The 22,352-nt window shown below is 45.7% G+C and overlaps 1 protein-coding gene across 1 annotated transcript in view; it reads right to left on the bottom strand.

The window, feature by feature from the left end:
- ACTR5 (actin related protein 5) overlaps nt 1–22,352 on the bottom strand; it is a 36,896-nt gene that overhangs the window by 6,718 nt on the left and 7,826 nt on the right. The window contains exons 4-9 of the mRNA XM_077873155.1: nt 20,826–21,043; nt 19,967–20,149; nt 12,000–12,116; nt 11,115–11,254; nt 9,788–9,920; nt 5,056–5,299 (exon numbers count right to left, since the gene is read on the bottom strand). Coding sequence (XP_077729281.1) covers nt 5,056–5,299; nt 9,788–9,920; nt 11,115–11,254; nt 12,000–12,116; nt 19,967–20,149; nt 20,826–21,043 — 1,035 coding nt within the window. The remainder of the gene's footprint in view (nt 1–5,055; nt 5,300–9,787; nt 9,921–11,114; nt 11,255–11,999; nt 12,117–19,966; nt 20,150–20,825; nt 21,044–22,352) is intronic.

The raw sequence follows: 22,352 nt of genomic DNA, 5'->3' as shown, positions 1-22,352 counted from the left end.
GTATTACCAAATTACCACTGAAATATGAATTTTTATTCCATTGTTTTTTTTCCTTTACAATATAAAATTCAATATACCGAATTTTCAACTATGTCCAACTTGATTAGATTTCTTGTGCCTCTTCTTCCTTATCTGTAACTTTCTCTTATTTTCTTTCACTTTGTTTTTCCTTTTTTCTTTCCAGTTGACTGTATCTCCCCTTTGTGCATCTTGGATTTAGATTTCTGAGATCATTTTTCTTTTATATTCAGTTTCTTTTCCTGGGTCCTCTCAGTTCTCATTTCACATCTGCTTGGTCATTTTTACTCGAAGCTTTTGTTTTGTGGTGTCCTCACAACTGCATTTGCTTGTCTAATTATTTTGTGTTGGAATGCTGCATTACAATTTTTTTCTGTCTTTTATCCTCCTGTGTTTCCTGCTAACAAGTTTGACTTTAAATTTTCCGATTTTAGTTTTATCTTGCAATATCCCCTTTAGGATGCTGTTTTTATTACTCTTCATATTTAGGCATGTTAGGTTTACCTGAGCACCTATTAGCAGGATATAGGTGAGGAGCAGGGCAGGGAGAGTATTTTAGTTGGTCTCTAAGTCTCTCTAAGCTCCCCCTCCTGGTGCAGCAGTGAGGTAGATTCTCCAGTATTTAGCACCTTTGGATGGTCCAGCTTCCTGTGATCTTCTGTTGCTGTAATAAACCTCCAGTGCCAGCCCCTTCCATGCTTCCCCATACACCACCTCGGACTGCCTAGGGCCTCTCTTATCCCCAGAAGGGGCGCCTCTCCAGGACCTTCAGCTCTGGTCCTGTGCACTTCCCAAACCCCACCTCCCTATCCTTCATTGCCAATGCCAGCTTGCCCCATGATAGATGTTGGTTGTTATCTTGGTCCTGCCATTGCTAGGACTCCTCCATCTTGTAGGCAAGTTCTCTGCTTCTTTATGGCTTAAAAATTTCCTACCCATACCCAGATTCCTTCCCAGACTCGACCTAGACATTTGTGTATATAACAAATGACCACAAACACAGTACCTAAAGCAACAGAAATTTACTCACAGTCCTGGATACCAAATCAAGGTATCATCTGGGTCATACTCCCCCCATGAAGGCACTAGGGGAGAATCCTTCCTTGCCTCTTCTAGCTTCTGGTGGCTCCTGGCATTCCCTGGCTTGTGGCTGCCTTACTCCAGCCTCTGCCTCTCCATTGCTTTCTTTCCTGTGTCATTTATTTTATAAGGATACCAGCCATTGGATTGAGGGCCCACCCTACCAGGCTGATCTCACGTCCAGATCCTTAATTCCATTTACAAAGAACCTATTTCCTAATAAGGTCACATTTAGAGACACTGGGTTACCACCTGGACATATCATCTCAGGACACAATTCAACCCACCGCATCACCTTGACTTTCCCTATAGCACAGACTCACCCTGCCCTCATGGTGACTTTGGTCAGTAAAAATGTGTGCTATGGGAAATGGCTTCTGGGCCTCTGGAACGACTGAATTTCACAGGGCTCCCTGGGCCTAGGAAAGGAAGAGGAGCCCTGGTGGGCATGAGGCACAAGGGAAGAGTACCTGGGTCTTAGTGGATGCTCACAGACATAAGCGGAATTGGGGGAATAGAGATGTCATGGAAGGAAGGGAACAGAAAGAGAAAACAAGGAGCAGGTCAGTCTGCCTGTGGGACTTCCCAGGGCTCAGTAGTCCCTGTCCATCCCTAGGGCTCATCTCAGCCTGAAAGCTCTGGTTTCCCTCAGTGCGTACTGTGGTTACCACTCCAGCCACGATTTTTGTATTTATTTCTGATTTCTATCATTTCCTATGATAGCTAGAATTTTCTCTTTCGGGTTCAGCATTACAACTTTTTGTATAGTTATACTTTAACTTTTTGCCTAGCTTTGTAGCAGGTTGGGGGCAGGGGGTCTTCTAAATCAGAAGTCTGCCATGTTGGTAGAAATCCTTAGGTGATTTTATTCATTATCTCATTAATCCTCCTACAGGATAAAAGTGATGGTCATTCTCATTTTCTAAATGAAAGAATCACTATCTGTCACATTATTCTCCTAGTTTCATATTTTTATTTTTTTCCCTGTTTAACACGAAGTTGATGACATTTTTATTTGTAACCTAAAGTTTTTGCTGGAATAATGCTAGTTGCTATAGTAGATAAGGCCTGAGCGCTCTGCAGCTTAACACAGTGAGAGTTTACTTCCTCACAGGGGAAGAATTTGCAGGGCCGCTGCTCCAGGCAGTCATTTAGGAACTTGGTTCCTTCCACTTTGTGGCTCTGCACTCCTCGTGGGCCTTAGATGGCTCTCCATTCAGCCCACAGTCAGGGAAGGAGGAAGAAGAGGGCTCTTAGGGGAGGTTTACTGAAGCCAGCCCTGGAAACAATGGGCGAACTTCTGCCCATATTCCACCAGCCAAACTCAGATGGCCCTGATAACAACCACAAGGGAGGCTGGGAAATGTAGTGCAGCCATGGGCCCAGAAGGAAAGGAGAATGTACTCTGTACACAGCCAGGCTCTGCCTACACTTCTGAATCCTCTGGCACCCTCTCATTCTCTAATTTTCTGGTGACAATCTAATGGCAAAGTTCTATTAATGATAGATGTCACTTTATTCACTTAATCCCTTAGGTAGGCATAAAATAATCTTTGCAAGTTACATTTGTCTAAATCTCCATTTCTTGGTTTAGCCTTGTCTGCACATCTCTGAACACTTAACTACACTCTTGTGCCACTTCCTTTTATTTTTACCTGCTCTGTTCCTTTGGCAAAACTGCTTATTTCCAGAGATGCCACCAGGAGGCAGAGGCAGCATAAGCAGGCAACAGTCAGGGTATCCCTACCACCATCTTAGCCCGGGGGGGGGGGGGGGGGGCTCAATCACTCTTTGTGGCTGCCCAACTTTGAGAGCTGCCCTAACTCAAATCCAGAGCTAGTTGGTCCTAGAGACACAGGACAGTCCCTTCCTCAGGCTATCTCCTCCTGCCACGAGAGCCCGAAGCTGGGATACAGGAGTCTGTTCCTTCACAGCCGCCCCCAGAACATTCAGCTGCATGCAGTCATGGCCCACCTACCCAGGAACATCAGATGCCTCAATGAATAGGGCTCCCCGGTTGAGAGGAAGTCCTCAGCGTGGACTCTTGATCTGTTCTTCTCAACAGAGTAGACAATCAGACTATTCTCAAATGTTCTCTGGTCATAGATTTAGTCATCCATTAAAAATCCTGTGAGCCCTCAGCACCCTCCAGGTCCAGCACTCAGCTGTAGATACTCTACACTGAATGGAACACTTCCTGCTCTTCAGAACACTTCAGTTTAAGGCAACAGTCCTGGGGGAGAGACAAAGCCCAGGCTTGTGGTGAGTGTTCTGCTGGTGGTCTGTGCAAAGCTGAGGGAATGCACGGATGGCATATGCCTGCTCTGCATGCTAGGGAGAGTGGGGCAGCTTCCTTCAGAAGAGCCACGGTAACCCGTAAGGCGGCTGTGAAAGGTCACGGTATACTTAATGTGAGGAGTGAAACATGCAACTGGAGAGCCCAAGCCCCTCAGCCTGCCCTTCACTGCAGCCCCACACCTCCTCAGTTCCGGTAGGCCCAGCTTAACCATGTCTGGGCTTACCTGCCCACCCAGGGGCCTTGCCACCAGGGCTCGGCCTCCCTGACCACGCTGATTTCACTATGTCGCTCAGGCTGTTAAAACTGTTGACAATGGGAGAGGGAGGGACCTCCAGGCCTACCAGAAGTCAGTGTGCTCCTCTTCCTGGGAACAGGATATGAAAACCTCCCTCATGTGGAGGTTGGTCCTGCCTTCTTCTTGGCAACTATTCTTTTTTCATAACAGCACATGCCTATCAAAGTCTCCTTAGTACCTGGGCCCTGCTATACATGGCCAGTGGCTCACTGGCAATCCTCTGGGAGACCCTGGGTTGGCTTGAGTCTTCTACCTTCTGCACCACCACTGCCCACTCCAAGCCTTTAGTTTCTAACCCGAGGGCTGCAGATCCAGGTGATAGCCCCTGGTACACTGCATGAGCCAACAGGTCCTGAGGGGGCCTCATCGGAAGGATGGGCTAGAGGCTCCATAGGATTTAAATGGACAGATTCTGGGACAGACACTAGCGTCTCAGGGGCCTCTGGGCTCAATTACCAGGAATGTTTCAGAGTTAAAATTCACACTGAGCAATCTCTATAAAAGAGAGGGGTCATTTGTCCATTTAAGATGATGCTGCAAGGGCACAGGGAATATAAGATTATGGCAACACTGAGGCAGCTACAGAATTCACCTTTTCCTGACTTGTTTCATTCTTCTGAAAGGCCCAAGAAAGTTAAGCAGCCAACAAACTTGTGGACATTGAAAGAAAAATCTGTAGGAAGGCCTCATGTGGTGGAAAAGTTTCCAGCATAGAAAGTATGAACAAAAATTGGGCAAAGGCCTCATTTCTGCCCATTCAGAAGTGGACCTATGCAGGTCCCTGATGGAGAAACTCTGCCATTTGGTCACCTTCTCTAGGCCCTTTTTACCTATTTTAAGAGGAAATGATAGAAGGAAAACATTTCCAGCTCCTGAGATTTCGTGGGCAACTGCTTTTGTCACATTAACACTATCTTTTGTTTATACACCTGTGAAAGTCCTCCATCTGCTGGGCAGTCACATGATTTCTGAATAAAGTCAGAAGAATATCTACACTGACAATATCCGTTTTGAAGGATTCTTTTAAAGAACTTTTTAAATAAAGAAATAAACTTTTTACGTTTTGTACATCCTTGTCCTACACGGTCTTCATTTACTGCTGCAGGAAGCTGATGCCACAGTTCGTCCTTGGTTCAGGAACAATACCAGAAAGCCATTTCAAGTCTCTTCACTGCAGGAACCCCCAAGTGAACACACTTCCAAAAGGAAACTCCCAGTGTCCCGTAACTATTCTCCCCAGGAGAAATCCACCTTGTCGCCCAGTGCTACCAGCTGGCTCAGGGCAGAGCCAGCTAGCACAGCCACTGTCCGTCACACTGGCCGAGGCCCCAGGTCCCAGAGGGCATCTACTATGCCTGCTCACCAGCACTGCCTCCACTGGCCCCCGAGCCTTTGCCAGGGGCCTGCGTGTCTGAGAAGCGGGAGGCCTGCTTGGGCAGACGGATGGGGACGTAGATGTTGGATGCACAGTGCTCCTTGAGGTACTCTCCTCCCTTCTCTTCATACTCTTTCCTGGTGATCCACACTTCATCGTTGTCCAGATGGTCCAAGGCCCAGTCCCGAGCGCCATACCAGGCGTCCAGCACAGGGTTGGAGGCAAGCTGGACCTGAAACACAAACAGCACTCAGCAGAGGGCCATCTCCAACCCTAGGGCTCATGGAGTGACTATTTAGCAGGCTCAGCTGCAACCCCCTATGTGGTATCACCAGAAATACACACATGTGGGGGCCCCGGTGCGGAACTGCCCGCACCCTCCAAATACAGCTGGGTGGGGAAGCTGCAGACTCTACAAGAGAGCACACAAGAATGCAAAATGCAGCAGACTCGACCTCACACAATCAACGGCTGCCAGCTAGTTCACCAACACTGGACCTGCCACAATGGGGCAACAAAGGCCCAGCTGCCCCTCCTGTTCCCACACTGTCGACCACAAACTGCCATAAGCTGCCACATGGAGAAAGGAAGCAGAGCCAGCACTCCAGGTGGAGGAAAGGGTTTCTCACCCTGACACCCACTCTGTGAGCAGAGGGAAGCAGAGGCTGATACAAGGTGGTTCTGGCCGTGGTGGACAAGAAGAGTCAGGAGTGAAAAGCAGAGAGGATGGCCCAGGCATTCTCCAGGACGCTGCCAGTGCTGTTTCCACTGCTTACTGTCAGAGTGAGGCCACAGTCAGCAGCCCCGTGGGAGCCCCTCAACTCGGCTGACCTGACCAGAGCAGGAACATCCTCTGGAGCTCCAGTTAGGCTTCCTGTGTCGCCACCTGACTCCCCGCTCCTTCTTACCTCCCTCCCCAACCACAGGATTTCCAGGTTGGAATGGTAGTTTGAGAACTCTCTGAAGTAACAGGGAGGTGACATAAAGTAGAATCAGCATGCACAGATGGAGGATGAAGCAGACAAACACAAAAGTCAGAAGATTGACTGGGCTGACATGGGACATACTTGTGATAAAAGAGCGTCAGTAAATTAGGGTCACAAGAGCCCTTAAGCTCTGGCTGGAGCAGGAGAGAATGAGTGTGAAGCAGTGTGATACTCCTGGCACAGACTAAGTATTCAATAAATGGTAGCTAGCATTATTACCACTGAAAAACCAGTAAGATAATGGAATGAAATAATGAAATACTATACAGCCATACAAAAAAGGCTTTGGACACATACCTACTGGCAAAGAAAAAAAATTTTGAAAAGTAAAACAAAAATACAGGTCACAAATAAGCCATCAACAATCTCTCCTTTTTTTTTTTTTTAAGCTAAAATCAAATACAAGAGAAGAAAATGAACCAAAAGTTTATATGTAACTCACAGTGGCTGAACTACAAGTGTTTTGCTTTTTTTCTATCCTCATTTTGGCCTACTTAACTTGTCTGAGATTTTAGTAACATTTTTTAATGTTTTGCTGGGGGTTTTTTTGTGCTTATGTTGAGATTATTCTTTGTTAACTTTTAAAACACTATTATAATTGAATATTAAAATGTTTTGCTCCTTAAATAAGAAACCAAGAGAAACTTAAAGTATGTTCAAGTACCATCTCAAGATCTTAAATGGCTCACACTTGAGCTGCTGAATACATAACCTAAATGTTGAGTGAGTATCAAGGGTTAATTCTGGCATGACGCATACTTATCACATCATAGCTGCAAAGGAGCAGCAAAAGTGGAAGCCACGGAAGCTGGGGCGGTGCCACACGAGGCTGAACCAGCTAAAGGACAGCAGCAAAGAGCAATCTGGCAGCATTCCTACAGCTAATGTTCACAAAGTAATTCACAGGAAGGGCTTTCGCGATGATCAAGCAATAGATCTTAAACATCCAATAATATGATGTGTTATGTCATCACAAGTCAAGTTTGCCAGCGCGCACCTGCACTCACTTTCTGTACCGTCACCACCACCCCCCACAGGGTCTGGCCCTCCTCCTGCCTCTCTTCCTCAGCCTCCTTCATGGGTACCCCACCCTCCCAAGACCTTAAATGCTGATGTTATGTAAGGCCTAATCATGGACATCTCTATCCTCCAAACGGTGCCCACTGACAACACAGTTTGTGCTGGGGGATCTGAGTCCACCCTTCTGCTTTCCTCTCTCCAGCACTCAGCAGCTGGCTATGAGTCATTGCTTCCTGGGCATCCCACTGGAAATCCAACTCAACCCGCCTCAGAAGTGGAACTCATTCTCCACCCACGAGCCTTCTCTTCATCTCCCATTTCCTAGTCTAAGGAATGCTGTATTTGTCCCACCAGTTGCGGGACAACCTAGAGCGTAGGAACGGTCTTGGGTCCCACACTTTTCTCCCTAAATCCAACCTGTTATTCAGTTCTTACAACTTCACTCCCCTAATCTCTGCCACATCAACTCCTTCCTGTCCTCTCCCAAAACCTACTGCATATTTCCTGCATAGCCACCCAGTGACACTGAACCAAGACCTGGGGCACAATTCACAAGACAGTCTGTCCTCCCTAATAGAGGTGTGTAAGGAATACAGGGAAGGACAGGGAAGGCTTCTGGCAGATGTGACATCTAAGCCAGCCATGAGAGACATGAGTATCAAGCTGGGAATAGGATTCCAGGCAAAGGGAACCAGCAGGTGCAAATGCCCTGAGGCAAGGAAACATGATGTATTGGGGAACAAAGTACAGGGTGGAAGGGGAAGTGATGAGAGGTGATGCTGGAGTAATTCAAGGTCAGATCATAGGAGACGCTGCAACTGGTGGAATGAGGACTCCATCCTGAAACCTGGGAGCTGCGTCCTAACTGACCTCCTGCTTCTGATATTTCACATAGATACCTGATACCCTATTTTCCACAAGTCAAAAACAGCTTCCTAAAATTCAAACTAAACAAAATGATTCCCCTGCTTAGACTCCTTTATGGTGTCATGGGGCCTAACAGTAACAAGAGCTGTGCAAGAAAGAGTTAATCTGCAGGCCTAACTGCTCACGAGGCTGTCCTTGGCTGGCACATTCGAACTTGGATTTCAGGGGGGCTTCCATCCTGACTGGTAAGAGCAGCTCACTCTCCTGATGTTTGGACAAATAATGTAGTTTATGCTGAACACCAGCTTCCTTCTGTGAGTCTAGAATTTGGATATGTGCCAGGCAGGGGGTACCTAAATGATCAGCCCTCAATAAAAACCCTGGGCACTGAGTCTCTAATGAGCGTCCCTGATTGTTGACATTTCACATGTGTTGTCACGGCTCACTGCTATGTCCTGTGTGACTCCACTGGGTAAGGACTCCCAGAGCTCATTATCCGCTTTCCCCTGACTTCACGCCATACACCTTTTCTCTACTGATTTTGCTTTGTCTCCTTTCAAGTCATAGCCATGAGCATGATTATATACAAGTATGATACGTGATTATGTAGTGTGTGTGTGTGTGTGTGTGTGTGTGTGTGTGTATGATTCCTGTGAGTCCTCCTAGCAAATCATGGAACCTGGGGTGGTCCTAGGTTCCTACTCTATACAACAGCTCACATCTTAAGTGTGCACTTTGTACAGGCCCTATGCTGAGCACTAGACCTGCACTAGCACAGTGAATCCTGGTCACAGGAGCTCTGATTATCCCTTTGCACCACTGACAAAACAAAGGCCTGGCAAAATTCAGTAAGAGTGGTGATGGAGTCAGGACCAGAGCCCAAAGACCATGCCGTGAATGTGTAATAAATACATCATACAGCAGGAAACCAAGATCAGCCTCAGCAGGATGTATGGGCCCTGCTGACCTCTCCACCGCACCCCCCTCCACTCCTCTTTAGCGGCCCTACGCTCCAGCCACACTCCACTGTACCTCAGTCCCTCAGCAGGCTTCTGGTCCCTGAACCTTTGCTCATGCTAGGTCCCTCTCTGGAATGCTCCCTCCATCCCACCCCACTCCACACCGTCTACATGGCACACACTTTCTCATCCTAGGGACTCAGGTCTGAACCCCTCCTGAACTCCAAGACAGGCAGATGCCCGTGCATGGATGTCCATCACGTTCTGGAATATCACGGTCTATTTAATTGGCTGCTGCCCCTCAGGTAGTAAATTCCCTGCAGCTAAGGGCTGTGACTAGGCATCTTAGCAGCTGCAAGGTGCCTGTCCTCTATGGGGGCTCAGACCATGTCTCCTAGTGATCAGAGATTTGGGAGATACACTATGGGGCATAAACACCATTCAGGGAAAAAAAAAGTATTTTGAAAAAATAATGACATGGGAAAACGCTCATGGCGATTTAAGGAGATGCAGGTTACAGGCAGGTTACACTCATATACAAAGAATCTGCACAAGAGAAGCTTTGCCTGTAGAATGGAGGGGGGGCGAAGAGAATGACTACTCTTCAGTGTGTACTCCTTGTAGTCCCCAAATTTTATTAGATGCATGTCTTTTTTCAGTTAAAAAACAACAACAGAGAAATACATAAAACATGATTCCCATTCTGCTTTAAAAATTCAACACATATCAAAGACCAGAAAAAAACCAAAAAATGTTAACAGTAGATATTTCTGGATGATGGAACTAGAAGTAATTTCCCTCCCCTACACCATATTTATGACTTTTGCAATCAGAAAACGAATAACTAATGCTATTTACAAAACAGTTGGTTATATGAGCAAGCAGTACCTTAAAAGCAGACTGGAAGGGCCTCATCTCCAACAACTCCTTCTCAATTCTACTTTTCATCCCAGGGTACATCATGTTTCCACCGGTGAGGAAAACGTTCTGAACCAGCAAGTCCTGAACATCCTTTGAGTATCTAGGAGAGAGATGATTCCTTCTGGCATAGTCTTACCAACGTAGGATCAGAGAATGCCAATGTAGAAATGTAAGAAATGTAAGGTCTTGCCAAAAAACAGAAATCTGCACATAAAGTGTTTTTAAAAACTTCCTGGGGCACCAGGCAGCTCAGTCAGTTAAGCATCCAACTCTCAACTCAACTCAGGTCATGAGACTGAGCTCTACATCAGGCTCCATGCTGGGGATGGAGCCTGCTTGAGATTCTCTTTCCCTCTGCCTTTGCCCCTCCCCATCTTTTAAAATATATAAATAAATCTTAAAAAAAAACCCACAAAACTTCCATTTGTCATTTACGATTTTGCAGAATTCACTTCCTTAGTAGGATTACAAGTTTTATGCCTCTTAACACACTTTTTAAAAGAACTGACTTTATGGAGGACTGATTTCCAAACATTCTGATAAAGTCTGACAAAGGTAATGACTACAATCAAAATACAGATATTTCCATTACCCCAAAAAGTCCTGCCTTACTTTTGCTGACCCATCCCTCCACCTGCGTTTTTTTCTTTTTTCTTTTTTTAAAAAATAACAGCTTTAACTTATACATGTTTGAGCACTTTCCCATTGAGACAAAGCTCAAAGCCACTCGAAGTGGCCACAATAGCTTTTCTTCCTTGCTAGGTGCCAGTTTTCATTCTGTTTCAATCAACAGCAGCCAGGAAACTACAAATCATGCTCTCCACTTGTCCAGCTTGAATTATGAAAACTCACACTGCAGGAAAAATGCCTATATAAATGGGATGGGAAAGGAGCAGTTTATAGAAGTACAAACTCTTAAATATAATGTCGGCAAAGAGGAAAAAAACTCATAAGCTCTGCAAATTTTAAGGGTACTTAAAAATCACTAGTCTTCGATAATGTAAAGGTTTATATGAAAACCAATGCATGTACATTACTGTATTGCTTAAACATCAAAGAATTTCTTAAAGCTCCTCAAATCAACTGAGCATTTACATTTTCAGAAAAGAATTACAGAGCCCCTGTGACATGCCAGGGCTGGGGAAAGTTAAAGAATACTATCAGAACACAGCAAGTCAATGAAAAGGAGGGCATGAAACAGATTTTCAAATGCCCAACCATCTCATCTACCATTCAGTGTCAAATCCAAGGAAATGGTTCTGGAAGATGGAAGGAAAAGGAGGTTTAATCTCACCTGTCCAGGATGTACTGAAGGGTCTCTGCTATCCCAGCCTGCTCTTCCCCTATGAGGGACGGCTGGAAGATAATTTCTGGAGCTCGAATTCTTTCTGTCCCAACAAACAGCTGATGATAGGCTGCCAAGTTAAACACGGGCTTTAAAAACCCAAGGTTTAGAAGATATTTTTAGGCCACAGTGACAAACATTCTAGTTGCCAGTATTTCTTATTCCAACATAGCTTCTGTTCTTTGTTCCTGCCAGAATAACCTCTCCCTAACTCTCCTGATAGGATAATCCCATTTTCGGTCTTTCTCCCACCTCTGTATTACAAATACCTTCAACTTTGCATGATGAAATGGTTTCTGCATTACAGGGAAAGAGATATCAGAAGAAGAGCAGTGGAAAGGACCAGCACTGCAAGACCAAACCTCCAGCCAGCACCCTGCTCAGCAGCCCAGTCGCTACACAGCAGAGAAAGCGCTCTCCCCAGTGAGTCTCAGACTCAGGTCAGTCTGTCTGATTGCCATTTGCAATGACAGAAACTTAGGCCCAAATGGGGACTAAGCATAATTACACTGGCTTAAATATAAATGAAACCATTAAAGCTAGGCTTCAGGTCTAAAGTCCTCAATTACTTGCCAAAATATTTCTTCCAAGGGAGACTGTTTCCCACAGGTTCACAATCTTAGTGCTGGAACCTCAATCAATAAGAAAAGCCCTGACTTCAGATGTTTTAGTATTAGTACCCTAGCCCACCAACATTCTAGAAAATAAAACTGGATTTTGTTTGTTTGTTTGTTTGTTTGCAAAAATATTCCTAAAGAAGCAGACTAGACCAGACTAGTTGTTTTTATCAATGGTTTCAAAGCAGAAACATGGTGCAGGCTACAGGAACCCAACCTGGACAGTGGTGACTGGCTTCTCCACTTCAGGGGTTTCCTCTGAAAACAAGGGTTCAAAATCATTGATGCTTTCCACATCTTCCAGAGATGGCTCCAGCTGCTCTAGGTCAGGGGTCTAAGAACAGAAGAAACAGAACAAAACAGCACCTGTAATTTAAGAAGGCCTTCACTCTATCAGTTCACAGTCACGAACAAGAATTGGTGTTTTGTTCAATGTCCTCGAAGTTTGTGTAAAAATTATTAAAATTTTTCTAAACTATTAAAAAAAAAAAAGACTAAAAGCTCCCGAGGCAGCAGAGAGCTTTGCGACTCTGGCACCCAGCACAATGGGCTTCCCTCTTCAGCCACAGTGAACCTAAGTGGATTCAACTCACGCTGGCAGGACCCCCAACACCGGACTTAGGACATACTGTAATTTTGACCTGAACAAGAGAATCTGAGCAGGGGTAGTGTGGTTCTAGGTGACATCTCTAGCCATCTGTCATTCTGCCATGTGAAAGGCAGAGGAGTTTCACCTTCTGGACTCAAGGGGGAGAAGTTACAGGAAGAAATTCCATGGAAGAATGCTCTAACAATGACAGCTGTCGTAAAAAGGACTGTCTTACGAGAAGGTCTTGGGGAGGACGCAAGCTGACTCGGTACTATCCACCTGGCATGCTGAAGGGAGGTCCCTGCATGGGGTACAAGCCCTCTGAGGTCAGCCTTACCCTTGGAAATCTATGAAGTGCACAAATTACCAATATAATTCAGAGCACTTAAGTACACTTCTCTAGAACATTGCCACATATATTGCCAATGTAAATTAGCATTCAAACTCACTTTTTTTAAAGGTGTTTTTTTGTTGTTTTTTGTTTTTTTTTAATTTTTAAAGAGACAGAGAGTGCACAGGAGCAGGGAGGCGCAGAGGGACAGAGAATCCCAAGCAGGCTCCATGGTGTGTAGAGCCTGATGCAGGGCTCAATCTCAGGACCCTGAGATTATGACCTGAGCCAAAATCAAGAGTTGAACACTCAGCCGACTGAGTCACTCAGGCATCCCTCAAAGTCACTCTTAAGGGAATGCCCTTCAACACTCCTGCGGTGCACACCCACCAGAACAGTTACACGCATATATGGCTTATAGAATGAGGGATAATGTATCCTAAATTCTGTTCAATATAAAGAATTCTACCAAATTTAAGGAGAGGGTGAACCCTGGAAAGGACAGGGAACATTTCATCTGAGACTAGAGAACAGGAAGAGAAGAACTAGTTTGGAAGTAGGTAACTTAAGGAGAGAAGAAGGTAGGCTGGGAGGCAAGAATCCATGGACTTTGCTTTCAGGGAAGGAGGTGAGAGCCATCTGAATACTGCATCCAATTCAGGAGCAGAAAACCTGATACTTGCACAATCCTCCCTGTGGAGATGACTACTATGCTTCAGGTGTGAGGAAATGGGCTCCACAGAGGATCAACACTTGCCCAAGATCACGTCACACTACTAAGTGTTGGAAGCTTGGCCCAAGACAGATGGTTTAGCTCCAAAGTCTTGGACCTGCCTCAAGCTAAACTTCTAGACATCGTGAGTCTGAGTGCAGCAGGACAACTGGGCTCTGCGAGTATGGAAAAGATCTGAGGTCACAGTGAACAGGAGAACAAAAGATTTTACAAGCAGCAGCAAGGCCAGCTGAGCGAAATGGCAGGCTTCTCTACCCCAGGACGGGCTGCGAAGCACATGAGAAGACACTCCCCTGGAGGTCTGCAGTCTAGTCTGGAAGACTCTGATCTCCCAGAAAGAAGCCACAACCCTGGGAATGCTTGGGCCTGTTCTAACTCAGCACTAAACTCAGGGGTCCCAAGAGAGGATCAGAAACAGATCGTGAAAGTTCTCCCTCATTTGGTGGCTCGTCATCCAGGGCAACTGGCAACCAGGAGCACTGTGGTGTTACAGAAAGAAGGGAGGCTTCGGGGTCACATCAGTCCAGCTCTCAATGGCAACCAAAGATTTATTTAATGTCACAATGGTATAGTCTGAGCATATTTCCTCCTCCTCCTAGGGCATACCCCTAGGGCAGTGGTGGGGTGACAAGTGAACACTTCTTCCTTCTTTCAACTAGGCACTCATTCTGGTCCCTTAACTGTTACAATACCAGGTTGGAGGCACACATATGTCACTTGTGTATTTAAAATAACTACAGGCGGGATCCCTGGGTGGCGCAGCGGTTTAGCGCCTGCCTTTGGCCCAGGGCGCGATCCTGGAGACCCGGGATCGAATCCCACATCGGGCTCCCGGTGCATGGAGCCTGCTTCTCCCTCTGCCTGTGTCTCTGCCTCTCTTTCTCTCTCTGTGTGACTATCATAAAAATAAAAAAATTTAAAAAAAAATAAATAAAATAAAATAAAATAACTACAGGCAATACTTGTGGATCCTTTCTCCAAATAATGAGTAAAGGCTAGCCCTAGGCTCCAGAGTTACCTCCTACCTACTGCTCTACTCCCCACACCTCGGTCTGACTCATCTTCTATCCCAACCTCCACTCCTGACCTCTCCGACCTCCCAGGGATGACCTCCCTTGTGCATTCACAGCTTCCTCTACCCACCCAGGAGCCTGATCATAGCTGCCACCCTCCAATCCTACTCTACCGCTGTGCTGCTCCAACAGCCACTCTCAGATCCTAAAGGGTAGGATCCCACCCATAGGCTCATTCCTCTTCTGCTCTGAGGCAGGCTGTATTTTTCAAAAACCATGACAACGGTATCTTCCATCCTACATGCTCTTCCTCCAGGGGATTTTGACACTCCCCACAAAGGGATGGGGCTTATTTCCTCCCCTCAAATCTTAGCAGGGACCTGTGAGACTCCAACCATTAGAGCTGACACAAGTGGTATCATGTGACTTCCTATGTGAGGTCATAAAAGGCCACACAGCTCCCTTCACCTTGACCTCTGAAACACTGGCTCTCTGGCTACTCTCTCTTGGGGAGCTCCCTCCTAGAAGCCAGTTACCATGCTGAGAAGTCCAAGGCACATAGACAGACCCCACATGGGTGCTCAGGTCCAGCATCCTGCTAAGCATGGCCTTGGAGTCATCCCAACCCAGATGCCAGCTAAGTGAAAAGCCCTCCAGGGATCCCAGTCCCTAGCTGTTCAAGTCTTCCCAGATGAGGCCCCAAGTGTCACAGAGCAGAGATCCCTACTACACTCTGAATTCCTGACCCATCATATTTGGGAGCACAACACAATGGTCATCATTTTATGCTACTAAGTTTAGAGTAGTTTTTCAACACAGCAACAGATAAGTGAAATACACTTCTTGTGAGCAGGAGTGGAGAAAGCCCAGGCTGCTGCTGGAGGGCCTGCCATCCTCTTCGGCTTCCTCGTGCATTCCCCAGAGCAGGTGTCTGCAAGCCCTCCCAGCACTTCTCCGCAGCCCCCACTTTTAGTCACCACTGGCAGTTCTTAGCAGATGGCCTCAGGTGCTTCAGAAAGCCCACTGCCTATTTATCCTGCACCCCACCTCTTTACCTTTCCTCCTGTCCTTCCACGCTCCAGTGTCATCACCCACTCTAGGCTGAGCCCACCACCCAAGCTCTTACGATGCTCCCAGTAACCCTGCTGCTCTTTCAGCTCTTCCTCGGTCTCTTACCCTGGCTTTTCCTCCACCCTCAGAATTCTAAGGAGTGGCCTTCCCCATGCAATACTAGGTCCTTCCACAGCAGGGTCCTGGCAAATTTCATCTTAAGTCCCACAGAGACTCTAAAGATAAGGCACTCAAACCAAAGGCATTACCTCCAGCCTCTGCCTTTCAGGATAGCCTCTGTGGGGCCTCCATGGGGCCTCTGTGGGGCCTCTGTGGGACCCTCATGGGACCAGAGTGAATCTGCACTTGGATGGCCTGGGTCTGAACCTCAGCTGCACTACCTGTAGCTGTGAAACCTTGGGCAAATTCCTTTACTTCCCTGAATCTCAGCCTCCTTCTCTGTCAAACAGATATATAATAGTACTCACAGAATTGTGAAAATTAATCAAGATAACACTTGCAGAAGTGCTCAGCACAGGGTCTGGCACATGTCACATGTTCTATTATCAGCAACTGCCACTCTGTCAACACATCCACTAAGTGGCACCAAAAGGGGATCCCTGGGTGGCGCAGCGGTTTGGCGCCTGCCTTTGGCTCAGGGCGCGATCCTGGAGACCCGGGATCGAATCCCACATCGGGCTCCCGGTGCATGGAGCCTGCTTCTCTCTCTGCCTGTGTCTCTGCCTCTCTCTCTCTCTCTCTCAATCTGTGTGTGACTATCGTAAATAAATAAAAAATTAAAAAAAAAAAAAAAAGTGGCACCAAAAATCCTGGATGCTACCTCTGAAGTGTCTCCTCTACCTTCCACCCCCATGGCTGCTCTCCCACCCTTCCCACATCAGCTCTCTTCCGGATTACAACACATTTATACCTGCCTTCCCACCCCAAGCTTCACCCCTCCCATCATCCTGTCACTAGTTACTTTCCTAACATAAAGTCTCCTTAGATTATTTCCTTGCTGGACATCCTTTGAAGGCTCTGTGTGAAGGCTGACTGATAAAGACCTTTGTAGGCTGGCCTCTGCCTCCCTTCCCTGCTTCATCTCCCACGCTGCACACTAAACCTACCATGCTCCCTGCATGCATCCTTCTTTGCATCTAAATGTCTCGATCTATAATGTCCTTCCCTTATTTGCTACCTATTGAAATCTATAATCTTTCAGGGCCCACCTCAAATATACCAATCCTTTCTCAAAACTTCATCTATATTCTCACACACATCTACCATCATACCAGATAAGCTTCATTACAGTCAGCTAAGTATAATACAATATCCTCATTTTTTCAGGTAAATGAAAGATGCAAAAAATGTATGTTAATCTATGTCACTAGTACCTAGCATACCATGCCTATTACTGTGTGTGTGGTGAGCCCCTGGGATATACCCTTTAATTTCCTTGGAACAGCAGATTATAAAATGTTCAAGTTTCAAAAGACTTCTTCAGCTATAGCAAAAACATCATCATCCACCTTCATCTAGCTATACTCAGAAGCATGCTACTTAAAGATCACTTCTCAGTTTCACTAGAAATGATAAAAAGATATTTTACTCATCCTAATTCATATGACTCACAGAGAAATAAAGCCAATGATTTCTTTTTTTTAAAGATTTTATTCATTTATTCATGAGAGACAGAGAGAGAAAGAGAGAGAGAGAGAGAGAGAGAGAGAGAAAGGCCGAGACACAGGCAGAGGGAGAAGCAGGCTCCATGCATGAGCCCGACGTGGGACTCGATCCCGGGTCTCCAGGATCATGCCATGGGCTGAAGGCGGTGCTAAACCACTGAGCCACCCAGGCTGCCCCAAAGCCAATGATTTCAAAGCAGACAATGGGCATGCTAGAGAGAACAGATTTCTCTACCACGGCTGGCTTCTCGCCTTCTAGGGTTTGCCAGAGTGTCCACATGTATTGTGTAGCATTCAGGAACACAAATAGCCATTCTTTTGGAACTGAACAGAATGACAGTTTGCCAAAGCACATGAGAGAAGATGCGGCATGGTTCCCTGGAATAGTCTTGATGGAGTGGCATAAGAACAAGCAGAGGCCAGCTCTGATCTTGGCTAATCAGGCAAGAGAACTTTATATATTAAGCTCATTGTATTCTCCAAAAAGTGATGGTGCTCTAAAACTATGCCCTGCCCCCAACGCCATTGCTGTACTTAGTGATGGAAAGCCAACATCCTCTAGTTTAAATACTTCATTAGGAATGCTGACAAAGCCCACTCCTTTACAATATCCTCATCAGAATACTTGCAGAATAGCAAGTGTTGAAATGGACTGGTCTATGGGGAAAAAATGGATTTCAGAAAACACTTCAGTTAAAAATTTTGCTGGATTAATCCAATTTAGCCATTACTACTTGGATGGTATTTCAATATGAACTTTGATCCACATAAATCCATTCTCTCCATTCTAAACAAATTACATTGCCGGAAAACACCATAAATACGTTTTGAAAGGTAGAACTAGCCAGCCAGTGTCGTGGTCACATTTATCCCATGAAATTACTGTAACTGACCCTAATCACACTCACCCTCAATAAATGCTGACTGACCCTCATGCTTTGAGGACAGATCAACTCATTAAATTTGTTGTATACAGAGAAACTACTGAAAGTCCAAAATTTCAAAACCTCCCCAAGCCCAGAGAGATTTGAATATTATCCCCAGAGCACGGAAGGAAGTGGGGACTTAACAAGTACCTGCTAACTGCATGAAGGAGTGGCTGACTCACAGCCTGCAACAAATACAGAAAAATCCACAAAGAGAAGGAAAAACTAGCTCTCAACTGCTTACGAATCACATTTTATAGTTGTTTGGGGCTTTTCTTTTGAAATCTGAAATCCCGGGGTGCCTGGGTGGCTCAGATGACTGAGTAGACGTCTGCCTTTGGCTCAAGTCATGATGTCAGGATCCTGGGATCAAACCCCACATTGGGCTCCCTGCTCAGGAGAGTCTATTTCGCCCTCTCCCTCTACCCTTGCTTGCGTTCTCTGTCTTTCTCAAAAAAAAAAAAAAAAAAAAAAAATCTGAAATTCCTCGCCTGCCAGTGGCTTAATGATACATCTTTGGTATAAAGATGCTGATGTCCTACTAGCACATTAAGCACGGTAAGAACTGAACAAGGGGGAATACACAACAAAGGCAACATGGGTCTGGACCCCAGTAAACAGCTGAGATCCAAAGCACAACAGGGAATCGGGGAAGCTGACCTGGGATACCACTCCAGAGTAAGACGGCAGTCATGGCCCCTCACCCACACTCTAGCCATCCTGGGAAGCTCTGTCCAGGAAGCTGGACTCGGGGTCTGCTCTGACATGCATGCCCTGGCTGGCTGTTGGCCTCAGGGAATCTCAGGTATTTGGAGAGCTGGAGATGGAGGCTGAGCGCAGCAAGTGTGTAAGTGAGCCTCCAGCTGAGAGTCAGAGCAAGCACAGGCTTCCTGCTGAGCCAAAGACACCTCTGAAGTCACTGGCAAGCAGCCACACCACGCCTAGCACCAAACTGGATTTTTCCATGGGACTGCTTCTTTCTAAATGTATAGGTTTTAGAATTTAAAGAAAGTTGATTTAAAAACAAAAACCTACCAAGCTAGAATGGTTAATCCTGGCCCAGAAATGTCACAAGTCAATGAACAAGTCCTTTGTCTTAGAACTCCAGAGCAGATAGATTTAGGACATGCACACACTTACTAACACTTTCTTCCAGTTCTAAAGCCAAGCAAGTCAACTCGTGTGTATGGGTGTGCAGCGCCCAGTGTGAGGGTGTGCATCACCGTGGGCCCTATCTCAGCCTGCCACTTGCCTTGATGCCATATCAACACTTATTAACACTCCACTGGCATGGAAACAAAAAGGAGAAGACAGAGAACACTGAAGAGCTTATTCAAACAGTTTTAGTCATGGCTAAATCAACGCATGGACATTTTATTAAGCACATCTACTAGGTGCTGTAAAAAATCCATCAACTATTATGAAGCATGACCCCTGTCCTTGGGGGGACATCACGATGGAAAGAAAGTAAGTGAAACATCAACCACAATATATTTAAGAAAATATGAGGAAAAGTAGAAGGGAGTGTGTGACTAACCGCAAATAACCATTAGAAGAATGTTCAGATTCAAGATGGCACCACATGGCTGGTGCGTGAATGTTCTTTCTACTCTACATGCACAGATGCCCCTCCCAGGGGAGCCAGAAATCTACAGGGTGACTCACCCTTGGGTACAAACTTCAGTCAGCACAAGGTCAGTGCCTCTCTGCCCTGTCCATGTCCCCATGGACGGCACTCACCATGCTGCTTTCCAAGTCTGGTCATACCTCTTTGAGGTCAGCCTTCTCAAGATAGTCCTCCCTCCTGCCCTCAGGTTAAACGACCCTACGGGACCCTCCTCCCAAGGCCCCTGGTACCTCAGGCTTGCTGTCCACCACATCCACCTCAAGGGTGACTTCTGCTTGGAGGATTTTCTGCTTTGCCTGCTCCACTGCTGAGCTGAGTTTCTGTATGTAGGACTGCAGTTCTTCCGGGGAGTCCATGTTCAGCTCTACCAGAGCTTTGTGAAACTGATCCATCTGGCCATCCTCTAAAAGTTCCTAAAACCAGAGCAGCTGCAATTCATCTTCAAAGATGACAACACAATCACAAACAGGAAGGAAAAAGAAGTAGTTTGGAAGCTAAACAGAGGAAAACTACAGCAGGAAGGGCTCCCACAACTCCCCTAGCCTGCCCCTCCACAAAATCTCACCTCCCACCCACAGTTCACACACCACCCTCTTCCCTAGCTGTCTCTAGGCTGCATTGTATTACAGTCTCAGCACCATCTGAATAGGCAAAACTAATCTATGGTGACAGATGTCAGAAATGTATTGGCTAAGAAGGGATATGCAGGAGGTCTCTGGGATGCCAGTGCTCTGGATGGCAGATATACATTGTGTCTCACGTTGTGACAATCCATCAAGCTACACACTATAGATTTGTGGACGTGCGCTACACTTCAATTCAAAAGTTATAAGACAAAGGAGATTATAAGGCCAAAGTAAATCGGTGAAGACCAAGCCCACAACTCTCTCAGAGATACCTGCTGCTCTGTATGCAGCATGACTCCTCTGTGCTGAGGAGCTCCACACTGAGAACCCTCGAGTCCTCCTTGACCGCAAGGGGAACTCAGACAGTCACTGCATTTCTTGGCTGAGGAAGAAGATCTAGGAAGAAACCTTTCTGGGAACGCCTGTGCAAAGGCTGCAGCGCCCTCCTGGGATGCACACGCACCTGCACATAGAGCAGTCTGTCCAGCCGCTCCTGGTCCAGCTGCAGCTTCTCCTCCCGCCGGCGGGCATTGAGCTCCTGCAGGCGCCGCAGCTGCTGCTGCCGCCTCTCCTGCTTCTCCTCAGAGCTCAGAGTGCTGCCCAGGAGCTTGCTAGAGAACGGGAGCTGCATCTTGTGGACATTGTTTTCGTAATAATCAGGGCATCTCCATTTTTGCAGTTCTTTGGAGAAATAATTTTGGAAGTTATAAAATGGAAACACTATTAGCACAGAAATTAGAAAGTTAATACCAAGCTTTGAGATCCAGATAAGGTAGAGAAAGCACGGTCCACTCAAACTCTGACTCCACCCCGGTGACAAAACGCAGATATAACACCTGGACATGTGTAATGCCTACAGATCTGTTCTCAAAATATTGCTAACTAAGGTTTGCCAGACAGACCTGATAACAGAAAGAAACTTGGAACTTTAGGGATGAAGAAATAGCAATAGATATGATGAAAATCTCGGTCAACATGATAGACTAACCTCTTCTGGAGTTCTTTTAAAATATGTTTGACAATTCAAAGTAAAAAGCCCTAACAATGTCTGTTGGGTTTTCAACGTGTATAAATGTAATACGTAAGACAACCCAGGATAAAGGAGCCCCTGGGGTGCTAATATTGCCACCTTCCACTGAGATGGTAAAAAGAGACTCTCAAAACACTGCAAGGAGTCTGTTGACTATAACCTCAGGGCAACCACCAAAAAACTATACAAAAAGATACAGTAAAAACACAACAGATAAATTAAAATACCAATACGAAAACAAAATTTTTAATATTTAAATAACCCAAAAAAGGCAGTAGAAACAGGAACAAAGAGAATAACAGACAACAAATAATAAAATGGTAGAACTAAACCCAACATATGAATAATAAATTTTAAACTGTCTTACCAAACTAGTTAAAAGAGACTGACACCGTGATTTAAAAAACAAAACAAAACAAAACAACCAACTATTAAGAAACTCACTTTGAATATAATGATAAAAGTAGATTTAAAAGATGGAAAGACACTCCATGCAAGCACTCAGCAAAAAAAAGTTGGAGTGGCTGTATTAACGTCCAAGTAGACATCAAAGCCAAGAAAAATTACAAGGGGTAAAAAGGGATACTGTATAATGATAAAAGGTCAATTTGTCAAGATAGAATAAGAATCCTCAATATGTACCTAACAAAAGCGCTTTAGATACTTAAAAGCAAAAACTGACAGAAATGAAAGGAGAAATAAAAAATTTACAATTATCTCTTGAGACTTCAAAACTCTTTTAATAATCAACAGAGCTACAAGCACAGGAAAGGAACAGGGACATAGAAGAACTGAAGAGCATCATCAACCAGTGAACCTAAATGACATCACAGACTACTCTGCCCAACAGCAGAAGTCCATGATCTTTTCAAGTATAAATGGAACATTCACCAAAGGAGACCATGCACCAGGGTCATAAAGCAAACCTTCACAAACTCCACTGATACCAAGGTTTTTTGA

The sequence above is a fragment of the Canis aureus genome, chromosome 26, assembly GCF_053574225.1.
Source record: "Canis aureus isolate CA01 chromosome 26, VMU_Caureus_v.1.0, whole genome shotgun sequence".
Taxonomy (NCBI): Eukaryota; Metazoa; Chordata; class Mammalia; order Carnivora; family Canidae; genus Canis; species Canis aureus.
This window is presented reverse-complemented; position numbering and strand designations above follow the sequence as displayed.